At 40.4% G+C, this 21,136-nt stretch overlaps 2 protein-coding genes across 2 annotated transcripts; one reads left to right on the top strand and one right to left on the bottom strand.

The window, feature by feature from the left end:
* Positions 1-316: 316 nt before the first annotated feature.
* Positions 317-5,881, bottom strand: LOC113347879 (glycine dehydrogenase (decarboxylating), mitochondrial-like). Its single transcript, XM_026591564.1, has 15 exons — positions 4,574-5,881; positions 4,201-4,446; positions 4,038-4,115; positions 3,805-3,905; positions 3,520-3,715; positions 3,271-3,396; positions 2,982-3,167; positions 2,737-2,850; positions 2,187-2,339; positions 1,852-2,040; positions 1,556-1,633; positions 1,351-1,476; positions 1,074-1,172; positions 858-975; positions 317-740 (listed from the first exon to the last, which is right to left on the bottom strand). Exons 1-15 carry the CDS (start codon positions 5,804-5,806, stop codon positions 652-654), a joined length of 3,132 nt encoding a protein of 1,043 aa, XP_026447349.1. The 5' UTR covers positions 5,807-5,881; the 3' UTR covers positions 317-651.
* A 7,232-nt stretch (positions 5,882-13,113) lies between these two features.
* On the top strand, positions 13,114-13,827 carry LOC113351253. The gene has a single exon (XM_026595272.1). The coding sequence runs from the start codon at positions 13,114-13,116 to the stop codon at positions 13,825-13,827; it is 714 nt and encodes a 237-aa protein (XP_026451057.1).
* Positions 13,828-21,136: the final 7,309 nt, after the last annotated feature.

The raw sequence follows: 21,136 nt of genomic DNA, 5'->3' as shown, positions 1-21,136 counted from the left end.
TTGTTTTGGCGGCTACTGGGTGGACGGTCGATCCTCCCTTAAGTGGTATTACCAGTCATTCTGGAGGAGAGTTCAGCTTTCCGCAAGGATCTTTCGACAGGACCACAGGTTAGCAACAAGTCTACTTTGGCATAATCTTGCATCATTCAAGTCTCTATATGCTATCCAAACTAGTGGCTTCCGTAATATATCCAGGTTTATCTTTGAGTTCCACTACACACCGTCTTGCATCCAGGCCAACTTGGAATCCGCGAGGATTGCTGGAATTGGCTTGAATCAACCTCCAAATTTTTCTATAAATCAGAGTCATTGAAAGTTGAAAATGTAGTTGCCTTTTACACGTTTTTCATGTACAACATTACTTTAAAGCTAAATACCTAGATTTATTACTTCTTTTGATAAATGAAGATGGCAAAATCAAAATATATTTGAGAAAGAGAGATACCAGGTAACTAGAACACCTAAGTTGACCAAAGCAACTGATTTTTATGAAGGCAGCTTATAAATAATGATATTAAGAAGATGAGAGTAAGTAGCTGCAAGAAGAACAAGAACCAAGTTGTTTATATACAATCTAGAAATGGGATTACGGGGACACTACGAAAAGGCTTTTCTGGTCTCCGAAGAAACTTTCGAGGCATATCAAAAGACTTAGGCAGTAGCTGCAGCAGCTTCTTCAACAGCCTCTGGTTGGAGGGTACAGACAAGGTTACGGTCACCATACACATTGTCCACACGTCCTGTAATTCAACATTACAGTGGTTATCAGCATTTTAACATCACGTCCCATAATTATTAGCAAAAACTAATGAAAAATGGCGGACTGGAGAATAGGCAACGGGAATGTAAAAATATACCTGTGGTGGGCCAGAATTTTGAAGATCTGAGCCATGAGGCAGGGAAAGCAGCGGTATCTCGTGAATATGGTTTTGTCCATGAATCAGCCATGAGCACAGATGGGGGATGGGGTGCTCCCTGCAAACATTATCAAAACAACGGTCAGTCTGCATTCACTCTCACATGGAAATATACTAGTCATTAAGTACAACCAGCAATAAGATTAGCCTCTTTACCTTAAGGACGTTGTTGTTGGCATCGACTTTCCCACTTTCAATTTGTGCAATTTCTTCTCTAATTGATATAAGAGCATCACAGAACCTGTCTAACTCGGCCTGCGACGAAGAATAAAGTTTTTTAAGACCAAGATAAGGAAAACAAGAAAAAAGGTAATATTTCAAGCTAATACTACAGAAACAGGAAACTAATGACGCTGTTGTAATAAGAGGCCTGGACATTCGAGTTACTAAAGAAGAAGGAAAAAAAGCAAGATAAAAAGAAAAGGGCATATACCTTGCTTTCACTTTCTGTAGGTTCAATCATAAGGGTTCCTGGAACAGGCCATGACATGGTAGGCCCATGGAATCCGTAATCAATCAGACGCTTAGCAACATCTTCCGGTTCAATTCCAGCAGTATTCTGCAACAAACACAAATATTTAACGACAAGAGAAAAATACTAACAGGAAAAGAAAAGAAAAAAAAAGGTCATTAAGTACCTTAAAGCCTCTTAGGTCAATGATGAATTCATGGGCAACTGTGCCATTGACACCGCGGAAAAGAACGGGGTAGTGGTTCTGCAAAACCCAAAACACATTAATCAACAAAAATCGAATAAGTTTTCTCTAGAAAGGAAAATTCCTAATACAGGATAGCAGCGAGATTATCTTTACAAGACAGGGGTCGAGTACAGGCCATAATCAAAGATCTATGTAGTTGATTCATGATACCAATCAATTTGACATAACCAAAAACTTGGATCCCTGTTGAATATAAAAGAGGGATGAGGTAGTACCTCCAAGCGTTTTGCCATGTAGTTTGCACTCAAGATTGCTATTTTTGATGCATCAGTGAGTCCTTTAGACCCCATCATGGCAATGTATGTGTATGAAATGGGCAAAATAAGTGCAGAACCCCAAGGTGCAGCAGCGATGGTACCCATTGGCTCAGCTTTCTCAGGGGCTGGTAGACCACCAGTGGACACCTTTCAAATAAAAAAGAAAAAAGAGTCAGAATTGTATCCATGGAGATAACAAGGATTCGCGTTGTGGTATGAATGGATAACAGCTTTAAGCAAATCCCATGTGATTTAGTCAAATGATAACATGTGATCTTAAAAGTTTGTCTTACCACAGGGTGTGATGGCAAATATGGTGCCAAATGTTTCTTCACACCAATAGGACCCATTCCTGGACCACCTCCACCGTGTGGAATGCAAAATGTTTTGTGGAGATTGAGATGGCAAACATCTGCCCCGATGTAACCTGGGCTTGTCAGACCGACCTGATAATGAGGATAAAAGTATCTCATCAGTACAAAATATATACATGTTGAGAATCTCTAGGCTCTAACTATAAGAAACTTGAATAGATCCACTGACAATATGCTGCAACTTCCATATGCGAATTAAATGAAAGTAGCCCAACTGATTATACGTTAGGTACAAAAAGTGTTATCCAATGGTTCCAATTAAATGCATGGAAAGCAGAGACTATTTTACTGTATCCGATCCGGAAAGGTGAACGATCATCCAAGTCATATTTGCACATAGGGGGTGCCATGCTAAATTAAGAGAATCAAAGACACTGCCCCAAGAACAGTGAAGAGAGGTACCCTATACCTTCTACGCTTAACAAAAACAAAGTTTACCCAAAAAAGAAAAAGAAACAGAAGGCTATACCTGCGCATTCATGTTTGCACCATCCATGTAGACTTGGCCACCATTGTCATGAATTATCTTGCAAATCTCATCAATGCCTTCTTCATAAACTCCATGAGTTGAAGGATATGTAACCTGATTGTTCAATAAAGACACCAAATAATAAATATCATACATTTCTGGAAGGCACGTTTACTATTGCATGCACATTTACAGATATCTATTCAAACAAAATTGCCATGTGACTCAGTAAAAAAAATTCATACCATGAGAGCAGATAGGTTATCTTTGTTCGCCTCAGCTGCTTTCTTTAACTCGGGGATGTTGATGTTACCCTTAGCATCAGTTCCAATAGTAACTATTTTCATTCCACACATAGCAGCACTAGCAGGATTTGTTCCATGTGCTGAAACCGGAATGATGCAAACATTGCGATGATGATCTCCTCTTGCCTACAGTTTCCATTCAATAAGTACATACACATTAAGCCATGTGCAACTTCAAACATTCATTTTTCCATTGGGGAAACAACACACAAGGGTTTAACCACTTTACCATATGGTATGCACGAATAACCATCAACCCAGCATACTCTCCAGCAGCACCAGCATTAGGTTGCAAGGAGAATGAATCGAAACCGGTGATGGTACACAATAGATCACCAAGATCGTCGAACATTTCCTATGACGAACACCGCAAAGGAAAAGTCATTACTGAGGGTTTTGCTAACAGATAATGAATGGAAATTGAGAAGAACAGCAACAGAATCATGAATCCATAGAGAAAGTTAGCTGGCGTAACTACCTGATATCCTGCAGCCTGTTCAGTAGGGGCAAATGGGTGCAAATTTGCAAACTCGGGCCATGTCACCGGCATCATTTCTACGGTGGCATTCAATTTCATTGTACAAGATCCCAAAGGAATCATGCTGTGACATAATGATAGATCTTTAGCTTGCAACCTGTGAAGGTATCTGAGCAATTCATGCTCTGTGTGGTACCTGAAATCAGAGAGATAAAGGTCAGATGAGACCTATTGAATAAAAAACTTCCATCCTTTGGAAAACCAAGTAGAGTGAAAAGGACATACGAGTTGAAGATTGGGTGGGTGAGATAAGGGCTTTCCCTAACGAGTCCTGCTGGGATGGCATTCTGAACCTCTGGTGCGAGTGATGCAGCAGTAAAGGGCACCTGAGGGTTTTACGAAAAATGCTCATTCTAAGACATTCATTTGTTGTTATTTTTCAATGTAATGGAAAACGAAAGATAAGTTGATAAAAAGAATTCAAGCATCGTCAACGTCAGGTACATATAGCTACTCACAGGCTTTCCTCCAGAAAACACTTTGAAAAGCTCACCCACATCCTCCAAGGTGGTTGTTTCGTCGAAAGCTACAGTAATCTGAGAATGGTAAAATGAATACATCATAAGCTGTAATGTTCAATCAATTCAAGAAACCAATGGAATTATCTAGACCGACACTTACGTTGTTTGAATCCACAATCCTCAAGTTCATTCCACTCTTGGTAGCAGCGTCTGCAATAGCATGAGCATCAGCACACTTAATCTTTACAGTGTCAAAGAATGCACCCCCTTGAACATCTACTGTTCCAAGTTTCTTCAGTCCATGTGCAAAAGTGCCAGCTAGACCATGAACTCTCTGGGCAATAACTTTGAGGCCTTCTGGTCCATGATACACTGCATACATGGCAGCCATGTTTGCAAGCAACGCCTACACACAGATAATTACAATTACTAATCAAGATAAGCAGCAAATATTATTCATGAATAGCAAAATAAATTTTTTAAGCACAGACCACAACGTCACTTCTATAAATTAGGCTGAGAAAGTATTGTACCTGAGCTGTACAGATGTTGCTGGTAGCCTTATCTCTTCGGATATGTTGCTCCCTTGTTTGCATAGCCATACGAAGAGCAGGTTTTCCCGAAGAATCAACACTAACACCAATAATTCTTCCGGGCATCATTCTCTTATAATCTTGAGAAGTAGCCAAGAAAGCGGCATGTGGACCTCCATAACCCATTGGAACACCAAATCTCTGAGCAGATCCAACAACAATATCAGCTCCAAATTCCCCTGGAGGCTTCAACATTGTCAGCGCAAGTAGATCCGTCGCCATCACAACCTTCACACCCGAAGCATGAGCCTTCTTCACAAACTCTCCATAATCCAAAACCTCACCTTCAGTACCAGGATACTGAACTAAAACCCCACATACATCACCAGACGAGTAATCGATATCCTTAAGATCCGAAGTAACGACTTTCAAATCGAACCCATCAGCTCTAGTCTTACAAATATCAATTGTCTGTGGATGACAATTACTAGCAATAATAAAAGTCTTTTTCTTCCCTTTCTGAATATTATTACACATAGCCATTGCTTCAGCAGCAGCAGTTCCTTCATCAAGAAGTGAAGCATTCGACATCGGCAAACCGGTAAGATCCGTAATGACAGTCTGATAATTAAGCAAAGATTCAAGCCTACCTTGAGATATCTCAGCTTGATATGGAGTATACTGAGTATACCAACCAGGGTTTTCCATAATATTTCTCAAAATCACAGCAGGCACAGAAGTATTGTAATAACCCATACCAATAAACGACTTAAAAACCTTATTTTTATCAGCTAACATCTTCATATGATCAATCATTTGGGATTCAGTTAAACCTTGATCGAATTTAGAAAACTTCATGGATTCAATTCTTATGGATTTGGGCACAGTAGCATCAATTAAAGACTCGATACTATCAAAACCAACAGATTCAGACATTTTAGTTTGCTCCTCTGGGGTTGCTGAGTTATGTCTCCTAGCAAATGTATCACTGGGTTTTAACGATTCGACAGAAATCAATCTAATCTGATGGTTTTTCTTCATCAAAACATCATTTGGTGAGACCCCAGATCTTGGAAGTACTGATGGAGCTAATGAAGATACATACCTTGATGATGAAAACAGAGCAGGTGATGATGATGATGAAGAATGCACACCACCAGAACGTTGCTGTTTCGACTCGGATAGCAGGCGTTTCAGAATCGCCCGATTTGCGAGTCTCCTAGCACGCTCCATTTTCAGAGAGGAGAGAGAAAAATGAGAGATTTACAGAGAGAGATGAAGAAACGGGGGAGGGATGAGATTTTGTAGGGAGGAGAAACAGAGGGTTTTAAAAACAGAGGATTGGGTGGAGGTTAGTGGTGGTGGGTAAACAGTGTGTAGCTTAGTAAACCTGCGCATACCCCCAATTGGGCATCCTTGCTAATAGGCATAACAGTTTCATTGGGGTTGTCCCAATCCCTTACCAAATAGATGTTCTGTGTTATGTAAATTTTGGTACACCCCAAGTGAATTGGAACGCCCTATTAGCGACTTTGGCCAATGGTGGAAATAAAGGTGAGTGATTGAGAAAGAGACAAGGGAGGGAGTTAGAGGATGAGATGTCATGGTATCCAACGTGGCAATATTGTATTGAATATCTTTTTATCAAAATGGAAGATTTTGTGGGAGGATTTGTTTTTGGAAATCTTGTAAAAATGAGGATGAATGGAGCAAAAATAGGATGGAATTTCAGTGGATATGAATTCATGAATGGAAATGAGTTGTTTTCTTGTGTGTTGTGGGAAGGTTTGGGACTTTGGAGTTTCTATCTAGTTGTTATCCCTCCCTCTTGTTTGAAGCCATAAAACTTGGAAACAAAAATATGATTTTGATTGCATTAGAATCGAAGTGAATGTGACTTTGTGTTCAACTTGGCTTGGTGGCATTGTGTTCATTCCTCCTCTTGGCAAGTTCTCAGTCACTCCCTGCTTATCTTTTACTCCTGCCTTACAAAATTAATTTAGTACTTTTAAAATGTGGTTAATTATTTATTTTATTTTATTTTATTTTATTGTTGTTGTGATTTCTGTTTTGAGTTTCTTCAAGTAAGATTTGAGAAAATTACAATGATGTCGGCAGACCCAACAGGAGTAGAGCCAGGTTCAAGCATCTCATTGATTACCAAGCTAAAATTTTATTTTAAAAAAAGTTGAGCTCCCAAGCTCATTTATGTTAATTGCACTTCTAGAAGGACTTTTGCTATCATAGCAAAATTTGTGGCTCCAACCAATTTAGCTCACAAGATGAGAACCAGACCAACATTATTAACAATTATAAGAATAAAAGAGAAAAAACAACAGTGCTATTTAATTCCCTATTCACCTCCTTACAATCTAAATTCTACATCCAAGAAATAGTGAATCCTATATATATCTGAATGTGAATTTAAATCTGGATGTGTGGCTTAGATTGTAGAAAAATGGAAAAAGTTGAAAAGCATTTTCAAAAAAAAGGCAAAAATTAAAAAAGAATAAATGAAAAGTGGAGTATATCATAAAATAAAGCATCCATCAAGTGGTTCTTCAAAGGTCCAGCCGAAATTTGGTGTACCAAGTCTTTGCATCAATTAATATAATGTGGCTAGCAAAATTTTCCTAAATTGAGTTTTGCCAAAAGATCTAGTTAAAAATAAAAAAACCCAAGAATTGTTTCATCTTTTTTGCTCAGATTTGATCTTTTTAGACCATATCTGAGTAAAGATTTCTTTTTCTTTTCTAGTTTTAGGTAATAGATGTCTACATTATTTTTGGTGTCTTTCGACATGTTTCTTCGCCGTTTTGGGGCGATTTTTTGTTCGTCGTTGTGGGACGAGTTCTTCAATCTTTGATGGCTCGTTCGTGGCTTGCTTCTTTCGATTCAAAAACATCAACGATTCAACACTCCTTCCTTTCAGGAGCATCTTTTATCATAGAAGAATACAATCAAATCAAATGATCGGAACTATTTCCGGATTATACCGTCATCTTTCCCTTATACATAATCAAAAATTGGGTATCTCTTCGGTTTATCGCTCTTTCTCTTCGCGATCTACTTGTAGTTGATATCCTTATTTGTATTAGGGTTTTGATTAACTTGATGTTTTTCGATGTTTTTGTTAATCTTGTAAGCGAACATGTAATCACTATTTTGATTCGAATGAATTGAAATTTGTTGATTGGCCAAAAAAAATTAAAAATCAAATTACCGGTTAAATAGTAAATCGTTTTTGGGGTACATGATACAACTCCATCGATATGCTTCAAAATAAATGTTGATGCATCTTTTGTTAAGGTAACTTATACATGAGGAACTAGACTAATAGTACGGAACTTTGCAGGTGAATGTCTTGGAGCAAAAGGGTGTTTCTTCAATGGAGGAATGATAGAGAATCAGGAGGTGGAACAGCTAGAGTGTTTGGCCATGAAACAAGCAATCGAATGGGAAATTACTGGAAGCTATCACAAAGTAGTTTTTGAATCTGATAATGAAGCAGTAGTTAAGTCAATAAATGAACAAACCTCTTATGTTCATTGGAGAAATCAAGGAACCATCCTTGACATTAAATTTCTTTTATAAACTTATGAATTTTATTCTTGTAAGTCGGTTCATAGGCTTAAGAATTCTTTAGCAGACAAAATAGCTAAAAAAGCAAGGGTTTTTAGTCTTGATTTTGAATATGTTGAAAATTTTCATCACGATATCCTAGATCGGGAAAAGGAGGATTTCACTATCTGTAATCACCATATTTAAATCAATGAAAAACCATTTTAAATAAAAATAAAAATAAAAATAAAATAAATTCATTAATAAAAAAATGAAATTAAAAAAGAATCCAACTTTCTTAATCCAAAAGGAATAATTAGTCAAGGATTCCGTAATCTTTACCTACCAAAATCAAAAGAATCTGAATATTATTATTTTTTTTATAGAAGAGGTTTGGTGAAGTTCAAAACTAATTTTAAATGCCAAAAGATATTTGTTTGCTATCAAATTGTTTTATTTATTTATATTTCAGGCACTAAAAAGGACGATTCAAACTTTGATGATGGTGGAATTTTTGTTTTGAAGGCTGAATAACCGTGGCAAATGTTCGGTGAACCACAATTTAAAACCATCCATACCGATGAGGCCTTGAAAGTGCTTAGCCATTTTAACATGACTCCTAAGGAAAGTTAGGACATCCGTAGCTGCGGAATACTCACCACAATTTCATCCGTCGAAATCTTCTGCCTAGAGCTATCTGCCGAATCCTTGTGATTGCATAACAATGAACTTCCAAAGTTGCATACTCACTCGACCCATCCTTGGCCTAGAGTTCCTAGACTACCTACAGGTGCTACACCGCCCAAATAATAATCAAATTTAATGGTGTATCAACTTGGACAACAGATGGTTTCGTGGTGTAGTTGGTTATCACATCAGTCTAACACACTGAAGGTCTCCAGAGGTTTGAGAAGAGAAGCTTTAAAGCTATTAGTGTTCTTCATTTTGAAGGTATTTGTTCAGAAAGTTCTGTATGTTTTGGCGAAATGAGCCTTAGTGTTCATTTTAAAGCTATTATTTGTGTTCATGTATGTTTTTTTGAAGTTTACAGAGAAATGATCCCATACTAGCTAAAATCTTGTGTTTATGCTAAATCTGTAAAACCTATCCGTTCCAAGTTCGAGTTCTACATCCAACTTGGATTCAAAACAGGTCGGCTCAGCTTCAAATCTGCCAATGGTAAAAATAGGAAATTTCAGGTTTTACGGCGCTGGTCTGTGAAACCAAGCTGGATGTAGAACTCCGTATGTTCTTAGTTGCTTCTTCTCTTGTCTTGCTTATATAAAGATAAGGCGCTGGTCTGCGAAACCAGAGACTCTTCGTTCTAACACCAGTGAAGTCAAGTCCACAATTTTTTTCTAAACATTGCAAATAAGTTTTTTTGGAATTGTAAATTCTTTTGGCGTTTCTGTGCCTGTGACCCTGTTCCCCACGGGAAGAGTAGAAGAGTTATCCAACAACCTCTGGTAGTCTAGAAGAAGTTCCTAAAATTAAGTTTGAAATTTTATTTGGGCCTCTCAAATTAGGTACTCGATAGTTGATAGTGATATCTAAGTTATAGTCGAACTAGTGTTTCAGAGTTGGACTTGGAATCAATTTTCTTACATAGTGTGTACACATGATTTATCTTCCGCCACGTGTGGAAAGAAGTACACGTGGAACACATGCATCAGTAGGTCATCAAGATACGATGTCACATCCCAACATCCAGGAAATCTTTATCGTCTATATCTGTTCATCTTCACGATGATCCAATGGCTCAGGATCAGGGAGCGCTGAAGGGACAAGCCACCGCGAAGTACTGAAAAGCACCCAAAGATCTGCTTTCTCCCATCTCAAGGCAGACCTAAGACCAACGGTGGAGATTAACTCCACTGACGAAGACGTGACAGGGGCATCAGACATCTGTCTGACGCGTACGGCCATCACAACTACCAGCATTAAATACCATAGGCATAGGGTACGTGTCACTCGATCTGTGGATGAGAAAGAAGTGACCCATCGTCGTCTGACATAGCCGCTGGGGGCATCGGTTCAGAACGAGGATACCAGCGGCATCGGTACAAAGAACGAGAAGATAAGGTTGCAACTATCTCTGACAGTGGGCCCCATGTATCAACCCTATAAATACCTCTCTCCATTAAGAGAGAAAGAGGTCAAGGAATTCTTAGTAAACATAGGAGAGAGAAATATGAAGAGTAAGTATGAGCTCCATTTCCTCTTCTAGCTTCGTATTTTAGATAGAGTCATTCGACTACCTTTGTAATTCCCAGACACATAGTGAAACACCAACCCCCGTGGATGTAGGCCTTAGTGTTGAACCACGTAAATCGTTGTCTCATTTATATTTCAGCATTTTACTCATTTTACTACTTTTATTATTATACTCAGTGATATGTGCTTCGCAGATATGAAATGGCACGGAATCACACTCTATGGACTAGACAATGAAGAGTCCGAAGACTCTGAGTCGATGAGTCATCGCATTTGCATCATTTCATATCTGATTTATTCACATTAACGTTTGTATCCTTAAATGCGATATTGTTTGTGTACACGTGGACCTCATCGTGTTTGTGTACACGTGGACCTCATCGTGACCTCTATCCCGGTAAAAGATTTATCTTATCCTGTGACTTTACACACTCTTTCTGTTCCAAGCACCGTTCTTTGAAAATAACAATGCCTGAAACAGCTTCAGCACGCATCTATTTCTTTCAACAATCAAACCTATGGGTAGATCCACTTTCATTTTTATGGGGTCTACATTTTCAAAATATTTTCAAGTGTTTATCTTTGAAAACCAAATCCATGCGTAGATCTACCTTCATTTTTATGAGATCTTTTCAAAATATTTTCAAGTTTTTATCCTTGAAAATCAAATCTACGGGTAGATCCTCTTTCATTTTATGGGATCTACGCTTTCAAAATATTTTCAGGTTTTTATCTTTCGAAAATCAAATCCATGCATAGATCTACCTTCACTCTTGTAGGATCTTCGTTTTCAAACTGTTATCTTTGTTATGGGATTTTCCTCACTTCCTGTAAATGCTCGGCTTAGACTAACTATAACCCAACCCACGCGGATGTCGTTTCTTCGATGGTGATTTATTTGTGCAGAAAAAAAATAAAAAAGGGGAGGAAATCGAAGATGGAAAAAACGAAGGATATATGAAAAACAAAAGCAGCGTCAAAAGAAACACCAAGGAAGACACCAGTTATGACACACAATAAACAAAAAGGTGAAAAGACGAAGGCTCCAAACCAGAAGCCAGATACAGGGAAATCACCGCACCAATAGACACCAATGCAATAGCAGAGGAAGCGGTCAAAGCTCTGGCAGCCAAAGTCGATGCGAAAAAGAAGGCAACAACATCTCGTTCCCACGAACGACATGAAGGATTGGCGGACTCAACAATGCAACAACCGGCCTTCGGAATTCCCCCAACAAATGAGATGAACCAAACTCTACCAGTTATCTAGCCCTCGCTGATAGAAAACCAACCAGCCCTCCCTCGCGTCGAACTCCCTGTAACAGCCACCGATCCGCCTAATCCTTTGATCCAAATGTTTGATGAAGGTCGTTAGAGGAGAAAGGCAAGTCGGAACTCCGAACCAAGGATCGAATCATTCCCCCCAACTGATGACGGAGCTGAGGAATTAAAGAAAAACCAAAAGGTGTACGCGGATGTCGTAGCATTGCTAGCTCGAGAAAACCAAGAACTCAAAGACAAGATTTCCAAGAGCTTAGAAGAGGCCCCCCAGCATGACGAATCCAATTCTAAATCTCCTGAGCCTAATCGCGATCGACGAATCATCTTGACGAACGCCAATAATCCCGAACCATTGAACCGAAAAGCGGCCAGAGAAAACGGACCATCCGACCCAGATTACGATCCCGATGATTCAGACTACTTCGATAGCGATAACCGAAGACCGGGACGATCCAGGATCCAAGAAGATCATCAGCGGGCAATGGAAGATCTTCGTACGGAGATGATGGATGAAATCAAACATTTGAAAGCTAGACAAGGGGGAGGAAGACTAGAATAGGTGATGAGAGAAGCTAGCACCACACCTCTGACCCACCACCTGGCCAAAGCGCTCATCGATCAAAAGTGTCCCGTCCCAGTATTCGAATGTTACGACGGATCTAGAGACCCTGCAACTCATCTTCGGTACTATAATCGCGTCTTAGCCCGATGGGAGCAAAACGATGCAGTCCTTTGCAGATACTTTCCTTCAAGTCTAAAGGGGTCGGCACTATTTTGGTTGGACAACTTACCGCCCAATTCTATCGATTTTTACAACCAGCTCACTGGGAGATTCTTAAGAACGTGTATGTACAACAAGGCTGTCAACGCCGGGATGGACAAGCTATTTTCGCTGGCAATAGCTTACAAGGAGACGATCAGGGAATATACCGACAGGTGGCACAAGATTTGTCAAGCTATAGGGAACGTTGATCCAGTGGTTAGCATCAATTGTTACAAGTGGGGTTTGGATAAAATGAGCCTTCTATCCGTTGAGATCCATGTAAGTGAGCCGACAACCGAAGGAGATCTTCGAATCATCATCGAGAAGCATGCCTGTTTGGAAGAAATTCAGCGATAAAATCCAAGGGCTCAAACGCAGAGATCGCATCGGACCAACTCAGCCGAACAAGTCAGCGGATCCAAAAGGGGCAACTCAGCAGAACGTCCATGCAAAGATAGCAGAGGACGAAGAGATGATCGTCGACGCGACGGTCGAAAATTCGAAGACCAAGTCTTCACAAAATTGAATACCAACTACACTCGCGTCCTACGAGAAATCAACAATCGAGAAGGTCGGAAATGGCCTTGGTCCAAAGGGAAGCAACCCCTAGGACCGAGAAATCAAGAGATTAATGCGAATATCATTGTTTCAACGGCCACCAGACCGAGAAATGCAAGAATCTCAGAATAATGATCCAATAGTTGATTGACGTAGGCGACCTCATGAAGTATATACAGAAGGCATATAACGAAGATAGGACCAAACGAAGCAAGCAAGTTCAACTGCCAGAGGGAAACCGAACACTCAACACCATCTCATGTTCCGAAGCTACAAGACCCTCACTAACAACACAAATAGGGAAAAGGTTAAGGAAACAATTCGAAGATTACTGTGAATTATACAAGATCGATGGGGTGGAAGTGGACGAACACGAGAAATTGATGAACGCGCCTATGACCTTCGATGCAGAAGACATCGAGGAGGATATGGAAGATCACAACGACCCCTTGGTCCTCACCTTACTAGTGGCAGGATGCAACATCAAGAAGATCCTCATTGATGGAGGGAGTTCAGTTAACATTCTATTCTACGACACATTCAAGCGAATGGAGCTTAACGACGAACAACTGATGTCTTCGTATTATACCATCTACGGGTTCAACGGGGCACCTACCAAGACGTTAGGAGACATTTTTTTGCAAGTAGACTCAGGACCAATGAAAGTTGATACCCGATTCAGTGCAGTGGACGCTCCTTCCAACTATAACGCCATCATTGGCCTAAGATGGGTGCACAAGCTCAAAGGAGTGGCACCAACCTATCACCAGTATCTTAGATTTCCGACACCCGAAGGAGTAATGGAAATAAAGGGAGATCATGTCACCGCTCGGGAATGCCAGGATCTACAAAATCAACTCAATAATGAACAAGATTAGCAGCGGAAATCCCGAAGAGCCCGAAACAAAGAGGCTGCGAAGGAGAAGGCAATTGATCTTTATCTCGAAGAAAATTTTGGAAGGAGTCTGACAAAGGAGAGCATCGTTCTAAACGCTGAGGCAAGTACTTCGACAACAAAAGAGGCTGAAGAGACTACCAAATAGCAATTAAATAATGTCCCTCTCCTAGGGGTACCAAAGCCTACGTTCACACCCGTAGAACCCGTGAAGGAGATCAATATAGGGACCGAAGAAAATCCGAAGATGATCGAGATAGGGACCTTAATGGACATGGAAAGAGAGATATCCCTAATCAAGTTTCTCAAGGAATACGCAGATATCTTTGCGTGGAAATTAGGAGACATGCCAGGGATTGATCCGAGGATAATTCGACACGAGCTTCGTATAAAGCCAGGCACCCCGCCCTTCAGGCAGAAGGTACGAAAAGTAGCACCAGAGTATCACAAAGCTATTGAGAAGGAACTCCGTAAGCTGTTAGAAGCAGGATTCATCAAGGAAGTAAAATATCCAACGTGGATCTCGAATATGGTCATAGTGCCGAAAAAGAATTGAGAAGTCAGAATATGCATCGATTTCACCAACCTCAATAAAGCATGTCCGAAGGATAGTTACCCACTCCCAAGCATTGATCAATTGGTAGAGGCTGTCGAAGGATACGAAGAGTTATCGTTCATGGATGGATATTCTGGTTACAACCAAGTAGCATTGGAAGAAGACTATCAACAACATACAACATTCTACACCCCGCACGACCTATATTGTTACACAAGGATGCCCTTCGGACTTCGAAATGCAGGGGCAACTTACCAGAGGATGGTTGATACTGTCTTCAAACCATGGATTGGGAACACCTAAGAAGTCTACGTTGACGATATGCTCGTCAAAATAAAGTTACGCAAGGATCACCATCAAGAACTAAGGTACATCTTCGAAGCAATGAGGAAGCACATCATGAAAGTGAACCCAGAAAAATGCACGTTCGGCGTCACCTCAGGGAAATTCCTTGGGTACCAAGTAACAAAGAGGGGCATCGAAGTAGATCCTGCGAAGATCCAAGCCATCGTAGAAATGCCGTCCCCAAAGAACCTGAAAGAAGTTCAGAAGCTCAACGGATACTTAGCAGCTCTGGGAAGATTCATCGCTAGGTCATCAGACAAATGCAAATATTTCTTCAATATCCTCAAAAAAAGGAGCAAGTTTGAATGAACCGCTGAATGCGAAGAAGCTTTTCAAAATATCAAGGAATATCTAGACACGATCCCAATCCTACAAAAGCCCGATCCCGACGAAGTGCTGGCCCTTTACATAGCGGCAACCGAAGATGCATTTAGCGCAGTATTGGTCAAGAAGAATACAAAGATAGAGCAACCTATTTATCACGTCAGGAAAACTCTCAACACGGAAAAAAGAAACTATACGAAGATCGAGCAGCTCATCTTGGCGCTAGTATGGGCTACCAAAAAGCTAAGGACTTATTTTTTGACTCATTATGTTCGGGTTCCATGCAAAGCACCATTGAAAGCAGTTCTCAAGAGCGCTGGGAAAGTAGGAAGGATAGCAAAGTGGAACACTCACCTTGATCAGCTCAACATTATCCATGAATTCCAACACTCCCAATAATCACAAATCTTGGAGGATTTCCTCGCAGACCTACCCCTGGACAACGATGAGGAAGTAAGGGGCATTCCAGAAATTGACGAAGGAAAAGACCCAGTTGACATCCTCGAGCCCTCAAACCAAAGGAGAAGGGAGGTTTTCGTTGATGGATCGAAGAATAGGGAAGGTGCGGGCATAGGCATCGTAATCACCACCCCTACCAGAGAAAGGATCATGCACGCATTAAGGTTGGAATTCAGAGGGCACACCAATAACATCGTAGAATATGAATCTGTAGTGCACACTCTTCGTTTGATAATAGAAATGGGAATAACCGATGTACGCATTACAAGTGATTCACAACTGGTTATACGACATATAGGGCTAGAGTATAATGTCTACGACGAGACTCTTTCAGCATACATGGCCTTGGTCCAGACTCTGGCATCCCAAATACCAAATATTAAATTTCGGCATTTATGCAGAAAAGAACTTAGGCATGCCGATGCTTTTGCTTATATATCATCCATGCTGAAAGATGAAAGCATTCAGGAAATCAAGATAACAAGAGTATACGAGCCCTCGGTCTCCCCTCAGGAATCCTTCGCTACAAATCGTGACGACGACGTAGGGGAGGATATCGCTGAGGATGATGTAGGGGAAGAAATCGCCGATGACTTTCACGAAGATGGTATCATGACAAGAGCTAACGAGGACGAAGACTTCAAAAATGAAAAAGATTGGAGAACCTAAGTTCATCTCTTCCTTAAAGAAGGAACGCTACCTACAGACCTGAAACAGGCTAGAAAAGTGCAGTCAAAGGCGGGAAGGTACGACCTCAGGGACGAAATTTTATACAAGAAGCATTTCCTCGGACCGTTGTTACGCTGCCTATCAAGAGAAGAAGGACACCGGGTTTTGAAGGACATACACTATGGGGACGCAGGTAACCACAGTGGGATGAGATCCTTAACAGACCAGGAAAAAATGCAGGGATATTACTGGCTAACAATGATACATGATGCTGCGAGAATGTCGAGGAGATGTGAGGAATGCCAGTGCTTTCCCAAAAGAATCCATGCACCGGCAACAAAGCTGAATTCGGTGGATAGCCCATGGCCTTTCTCGAAGTGGGGGCATTGATGAGTGCTAAAAAGTGCATATTTCTATATATTTTTCTTGGCATTTAACTCATCTTTTATGCATTAATTCTACATTTTATCCCATATTCTGTATTTTCATTGTTTTCAAGAATAAATATTTTTCTTACTTAATTTTGCATTTTTAGGTAATAAATAAAGTCTGGATGACTTGCGGAGCGGAAAAGAGCTGAAGAGTAGTGAAAAGCCGGAAGAAATTACGCAAGGAAGCCGCAAAGAATGGTGCGCACAAGACCAAAAAGCTAGGAATGGGCTCAATAAGGAATAATTGTTCTTAAAGAAGATATGGGCTTGGCATACCCAAGGCCCAAAACCCTTACCCAAACCCATTTTCTATATCCATACCCGCCTCCATTCTCAGCCGTTAGATTGGATCCATCTCATCATCCAATGGTCGCTTCTTCATCGTGCATCAAAATCTGAAGTCCCTGCAAAACACCATAGTTCCTAAATTCCAAGCCTTCAGATTAGATCACATTTAGATCCTACGGTCGCTTCTTTGCCTGTGCATCAAATCTCGATACTTTCGCTTAACACTACAACACCTAACTCCATCTGGTGTCGTTAATTTTGTTGTATTGTATAATCCAACGGTCTCTGCAGGATCCACTTCATCTCACCGTCAGATTGATCTTTCATCTCCACATCCCACGGTCGAGATTCTCCAAACATCAAAAATCCTTATCCTCGCTCAACACCCTAGCACCTAAGTTTATATCCCACAAAACAAACACGCCCTAGCCATCGAGCCCACCTTCTTCTTCTCCCTTCTTCCCTCTGCAGAGAACATCTCTGCCATCATCATCACCTTCTGCCATCGCCATCATCCCTACCAGCCACTACAACCACCCTACATCAAATACAACCAAAACCCATCCTTCCCCCATCATCCTATGCTACCTATTTCACTGATTTCACACTCCCTCTCTCTGTTAGGGTTTTGAAATCGATGAACTAGGTTGATAGGCAGAGGAAGCTCGAGCTGGAGCGTAGCAGCATGGAAGACATGAAGCGGAGCAGGAAGAAGAGCAGCAGGAGTATGGGTGAGAATTGTCATGTCAATTTCTTTAATTTCAAAAACCCTAATTCACTGTTTTGGGAATTTGGGGGAAAGTGTAACCCTAATTCGAATTGTATAAATATGTAGTGTGGGTGTGTTGTAAAAACCATGCTTGGAGTAGCCAACATCCAGGACTTTCATGTCCTGTTAAATGATAATGTGTTCTGCTTAATATTGTTTCCTGTTAATTGTTATGCTCCTGTTATGTTTGTTATGTTATGCTATATCCTGTTGTGTTCTGTGTGTGATTGTATTATCCATGTTATGTTTGTCTTAATTAGTTTGTGTGTTTGTTTCTACACATGAGCTTGTAAGTCCCCTGTTTAACTCACATGTTCTTATTCTGAGTTTTGATGCTTGACAACCATGAGGACTCTTAACTGCAACATGTTCTAATTCCCCACTAGGGTGAGAGAACAACTGAACCATGATGGTTAGCTATTAGGATGGTTTTTGCTGAGCTTAAAATAGCTTAGGCTAGTTAGACTCCTAAGTGCCCAACTGATTTGTGATTAGTGGTGCTGTAAGAAGACCACTAATGCTAGGGGTCAGTTGCTTCTCTGGTTTGCTTCCAATTTGGCCTAGAGCCACTGTTTACCACTCCTTGTGCTGCTGTTGCTGTTGCACTTGCCCTGCAGCACTTCTCCTTTTGCTGTTGCTGTTGGCCTTGCTGTGCAGCTCTTGCTCCTGCTGCTGCTACTACCTGCTGTGCAGCTGCCCTACTGCTGCTACTGGTGCCTGCTGCTTCTTTGCCTCTGCCAAGCCTGCTGCCAAGCTGCTGCCACTTCTTCTCCTGCAGCTGCTGTGCAGACTTGCTGCTCCTGCAGCCAAGCAAAGGCCAATCCAACTGAGCCCAATTCACTTCAGTGAAGCCTAAGGCCCAGTCCTCAGTAACCAAGCCCAGTTTCTAAAACCAAAAGCCCAGAGCACAACTTGGGCTCATCAGAAGACCAAAACCAAAGCCCAAGTTCATTATTAAGGCCCAATCCAATTCAGGCTTAATCAAAAGCCTAAGTTTAAGGCCTAAGCCCATTTGCATTTCAAAGACTAACTGAGCCCAAGCTCAGTTCATTTTATTGTGAACAAACCCATTAGTACTCAAGCCCAATTTAAGCCAAAAGGCTTCTAAGCCCAAAGCAAATCTAGGAACCCAATTAGCTAAATCACTTCCAAAACACACCCGATCTCTGTGGATCGACCCGTACTTGCACGAGCTACAACCGACGACCGTGCACTTGCGGTATTACTGTAGGCCCCCGTTTTTATCGCTTCAATTATACACATCTCCGGGCCTGCCAAGTTTTTGGCGCCGCTGCCGGGGATTGGTGCTGTGTTTTATCTGTGTTTTTCGTAGCTATTTTGTATTTCATTGCATAGCATTTGCATCTGCATCTGCTTCATTTCATTTGCTGTTGGACCTGCCGTTCTGAACCTGTTTTTCCTTTGTTGGGACGCCACCAAGGAAAAGAACCAAAACCCAACTGGGTTTTTGCAACAATATCAGAGCAGCTGGGCTGTGCTAAAAAGGTAAGCCTAAACCCATTCCATTGAGAGAACCCAACCTGTGGGCTTCCAAATTTTTAATTGTGGGCTTGTAATAATTAACCCAATTTTTTGGGCTTTTTATTTTTCTATTTTGGGTTTGTAATAATTTATTTGTGGGCTTGTTTGTTTAATTTGGGGGCTTGTATTTATTTTGTGTGGGCTTGTTTAAATTCTTCCATTGGACTTGTATTTTGGACTCTGGGTTTAAACCCAGCTGAGCTTATAACTGGTTGTGGACTTGTAAGTGGACCTCGAAACCAAAGTTTTAAAACAAACGTCGGGCCTTAACCAACTGGGCCAAATTAAACTTTCAAAAATTAAAACTTGGATTTTCGTAGGCCGCAGCCTTCATTTCATTAGAGGCTTGCACAGTGGGCTTGCTCCCATTTCAAAAACCAAATTTTTATTTTCTTCTTTTTATTATTTAAAAAAAAAAAAAAAAAAAAATTACTTGCTCCCAGATTTTAAAAACCAAATTTTATTCTGCTCCCACATTAAAAACCAAAATTTTTCTTTTTCCCATTAAAACCAAATGTCTCCCGCCAAAACCAAATTTTTCCCAACAAAACCAAATTTTTCCAAAAAGTCCAATCCCTTAAAAACCAAATTTTGAGCTTAGAGCCCAATCATGTATAGATCTTTTTCTACTGTTGGGGAATACAACGAATCCCTTAGAGAACTTGCGTATGGACAAACTTCACGTTATGAACCTCCCACAGACCATGATGTCAATAGTTATAGGAATTATTATGGAAATTTTCAAAGTCCCGAGCCGCAATACATGAACCCTAATGACTATTCATACATGCATCATTTATCGCAACGTGAAAATGAACATTTTGCTAGTGCCTCACTCACACAATCATCTCTGATGGATCAATTAGAAGCTCGAATCGCAGCTTTAGAAATGCAATCACATGAGGAATCTGTCACATCTAATTTTCTTAGGCAACCTGAAATCTATGCATGTCCCGCATGTGGTAGTTTAGACCACCCTGTTGAGCATTGTCATATTTTGCATAATTTTAGGCCATCAAGAGAAAATCCAATGTATGAAATGCCCATGAATTGTGAGAATGGTAGTCATTGGGACCATAATCAATCCTTTGAGGGTTGCGATCAATATTTTGTAGACCCTAATGACCATGCATACATGTACCATTCACCACAATTTGAACATGAAGAATTTTGTACTCCCATGAATTTAGACTCCACCACAGAAGCTTTAAGACTTAGTGAGCAAAACTTCGATATATCTACATCACGAATTCAGGCATATTTAGATCAGATTTTGCTTCACCTACAAAAGGAGGAAATTCATGAGGAAATGTATGTTGTCCCTAATGAAGTGTCTAGTCCCATTCATGTAAATGATGTTGAATATGAACCTAATTTAGAGGAACATGAATTGACTAACGACACCACCACTGTTAATGAGGACCAATATGCATGCTACCATGATGATGATTATGATGATTATGATGATATGTTAGAAGAACATGAAAATATTGTGGAACCTGTTGGTTCAAAAACATATGGCTTCTCGCCCTCGACCTTCATGAATGTTGTTTTTTCTAATACTCATTGTAATTCATATGATTTTGATATTGACATGGGATTCGTACAATTATTCTGTGAAGATGAACATGACATAGGAATAGTTGAATCTTCTGTAGACACTAATATGCATGAAAATATATTTGATGTGTCTGATTCTCTACCTAGGTCACATTGTGATATTTCTCCTGATTTGCCAATGCATGAGAATGAATTTATTGATGATGTTGATGATTCTGAGTGTGAACTTGCTAAACTGTTTGATGATTGTGAGCATGTTGTGACACTTGTAGAAGACTTAGGATATGTTGATGTGATTAGTAATGATGTGCCTATCCTCCTACACGAGTCACAATCTGTTGGCCTTCCA

Source organism: Papaver somniferum, chromosome 2 (genome assembly GCF_003573695.1).
Source record: "Papaver somniferum cultivar HN1 chromosome 2, ASM357369v1, whole genome shotgun sequence".
Classification (NCBI taxonomy): domain Eukaryota; kingdom Viridiplantae; phylum Streptophyta; class Magnoliopsida; order Ranunculales; family Papaveraceae; genus Papaver; species Papaver somniferum.
Note: the sequence above shows the minus strand (reverse complement) of the source record. Positions and strands in the feature narration are given on the sequence as shown.

Excerpts from the sequence above, each read along its gene's own strand:
- LOC113351253 (XM_026595272.1), top strand. The coding sequence starts at position 13,114 with ATGAAGTATATACAGAAGGCATATAACGAAGATAGGACCAAACGAAGC.
- LOC113347879 (XM_026591564.1), bottom strand. The coding sequence starts at position 5,806 with ATGGAGCGTGCTAGGAGACTCGCAAATCGGGCGATTCTGAAACGCCTG. Across the intron at positions 2,851-2,981 it reads ATAACCTATCTGCTCTCATG|GTTACATATCCTTCAACTCA; the intron begins GTATGAATTTTT and ends TTGAACAATCAG. Across the intron at positions 2,340-2,736 it reads GTGCAAACATGAATGCGCAG|GTCGGTCTGACAAGCCCAGG; the intron begins GTATAGCCTTCT and ends CCTCATTATCAG.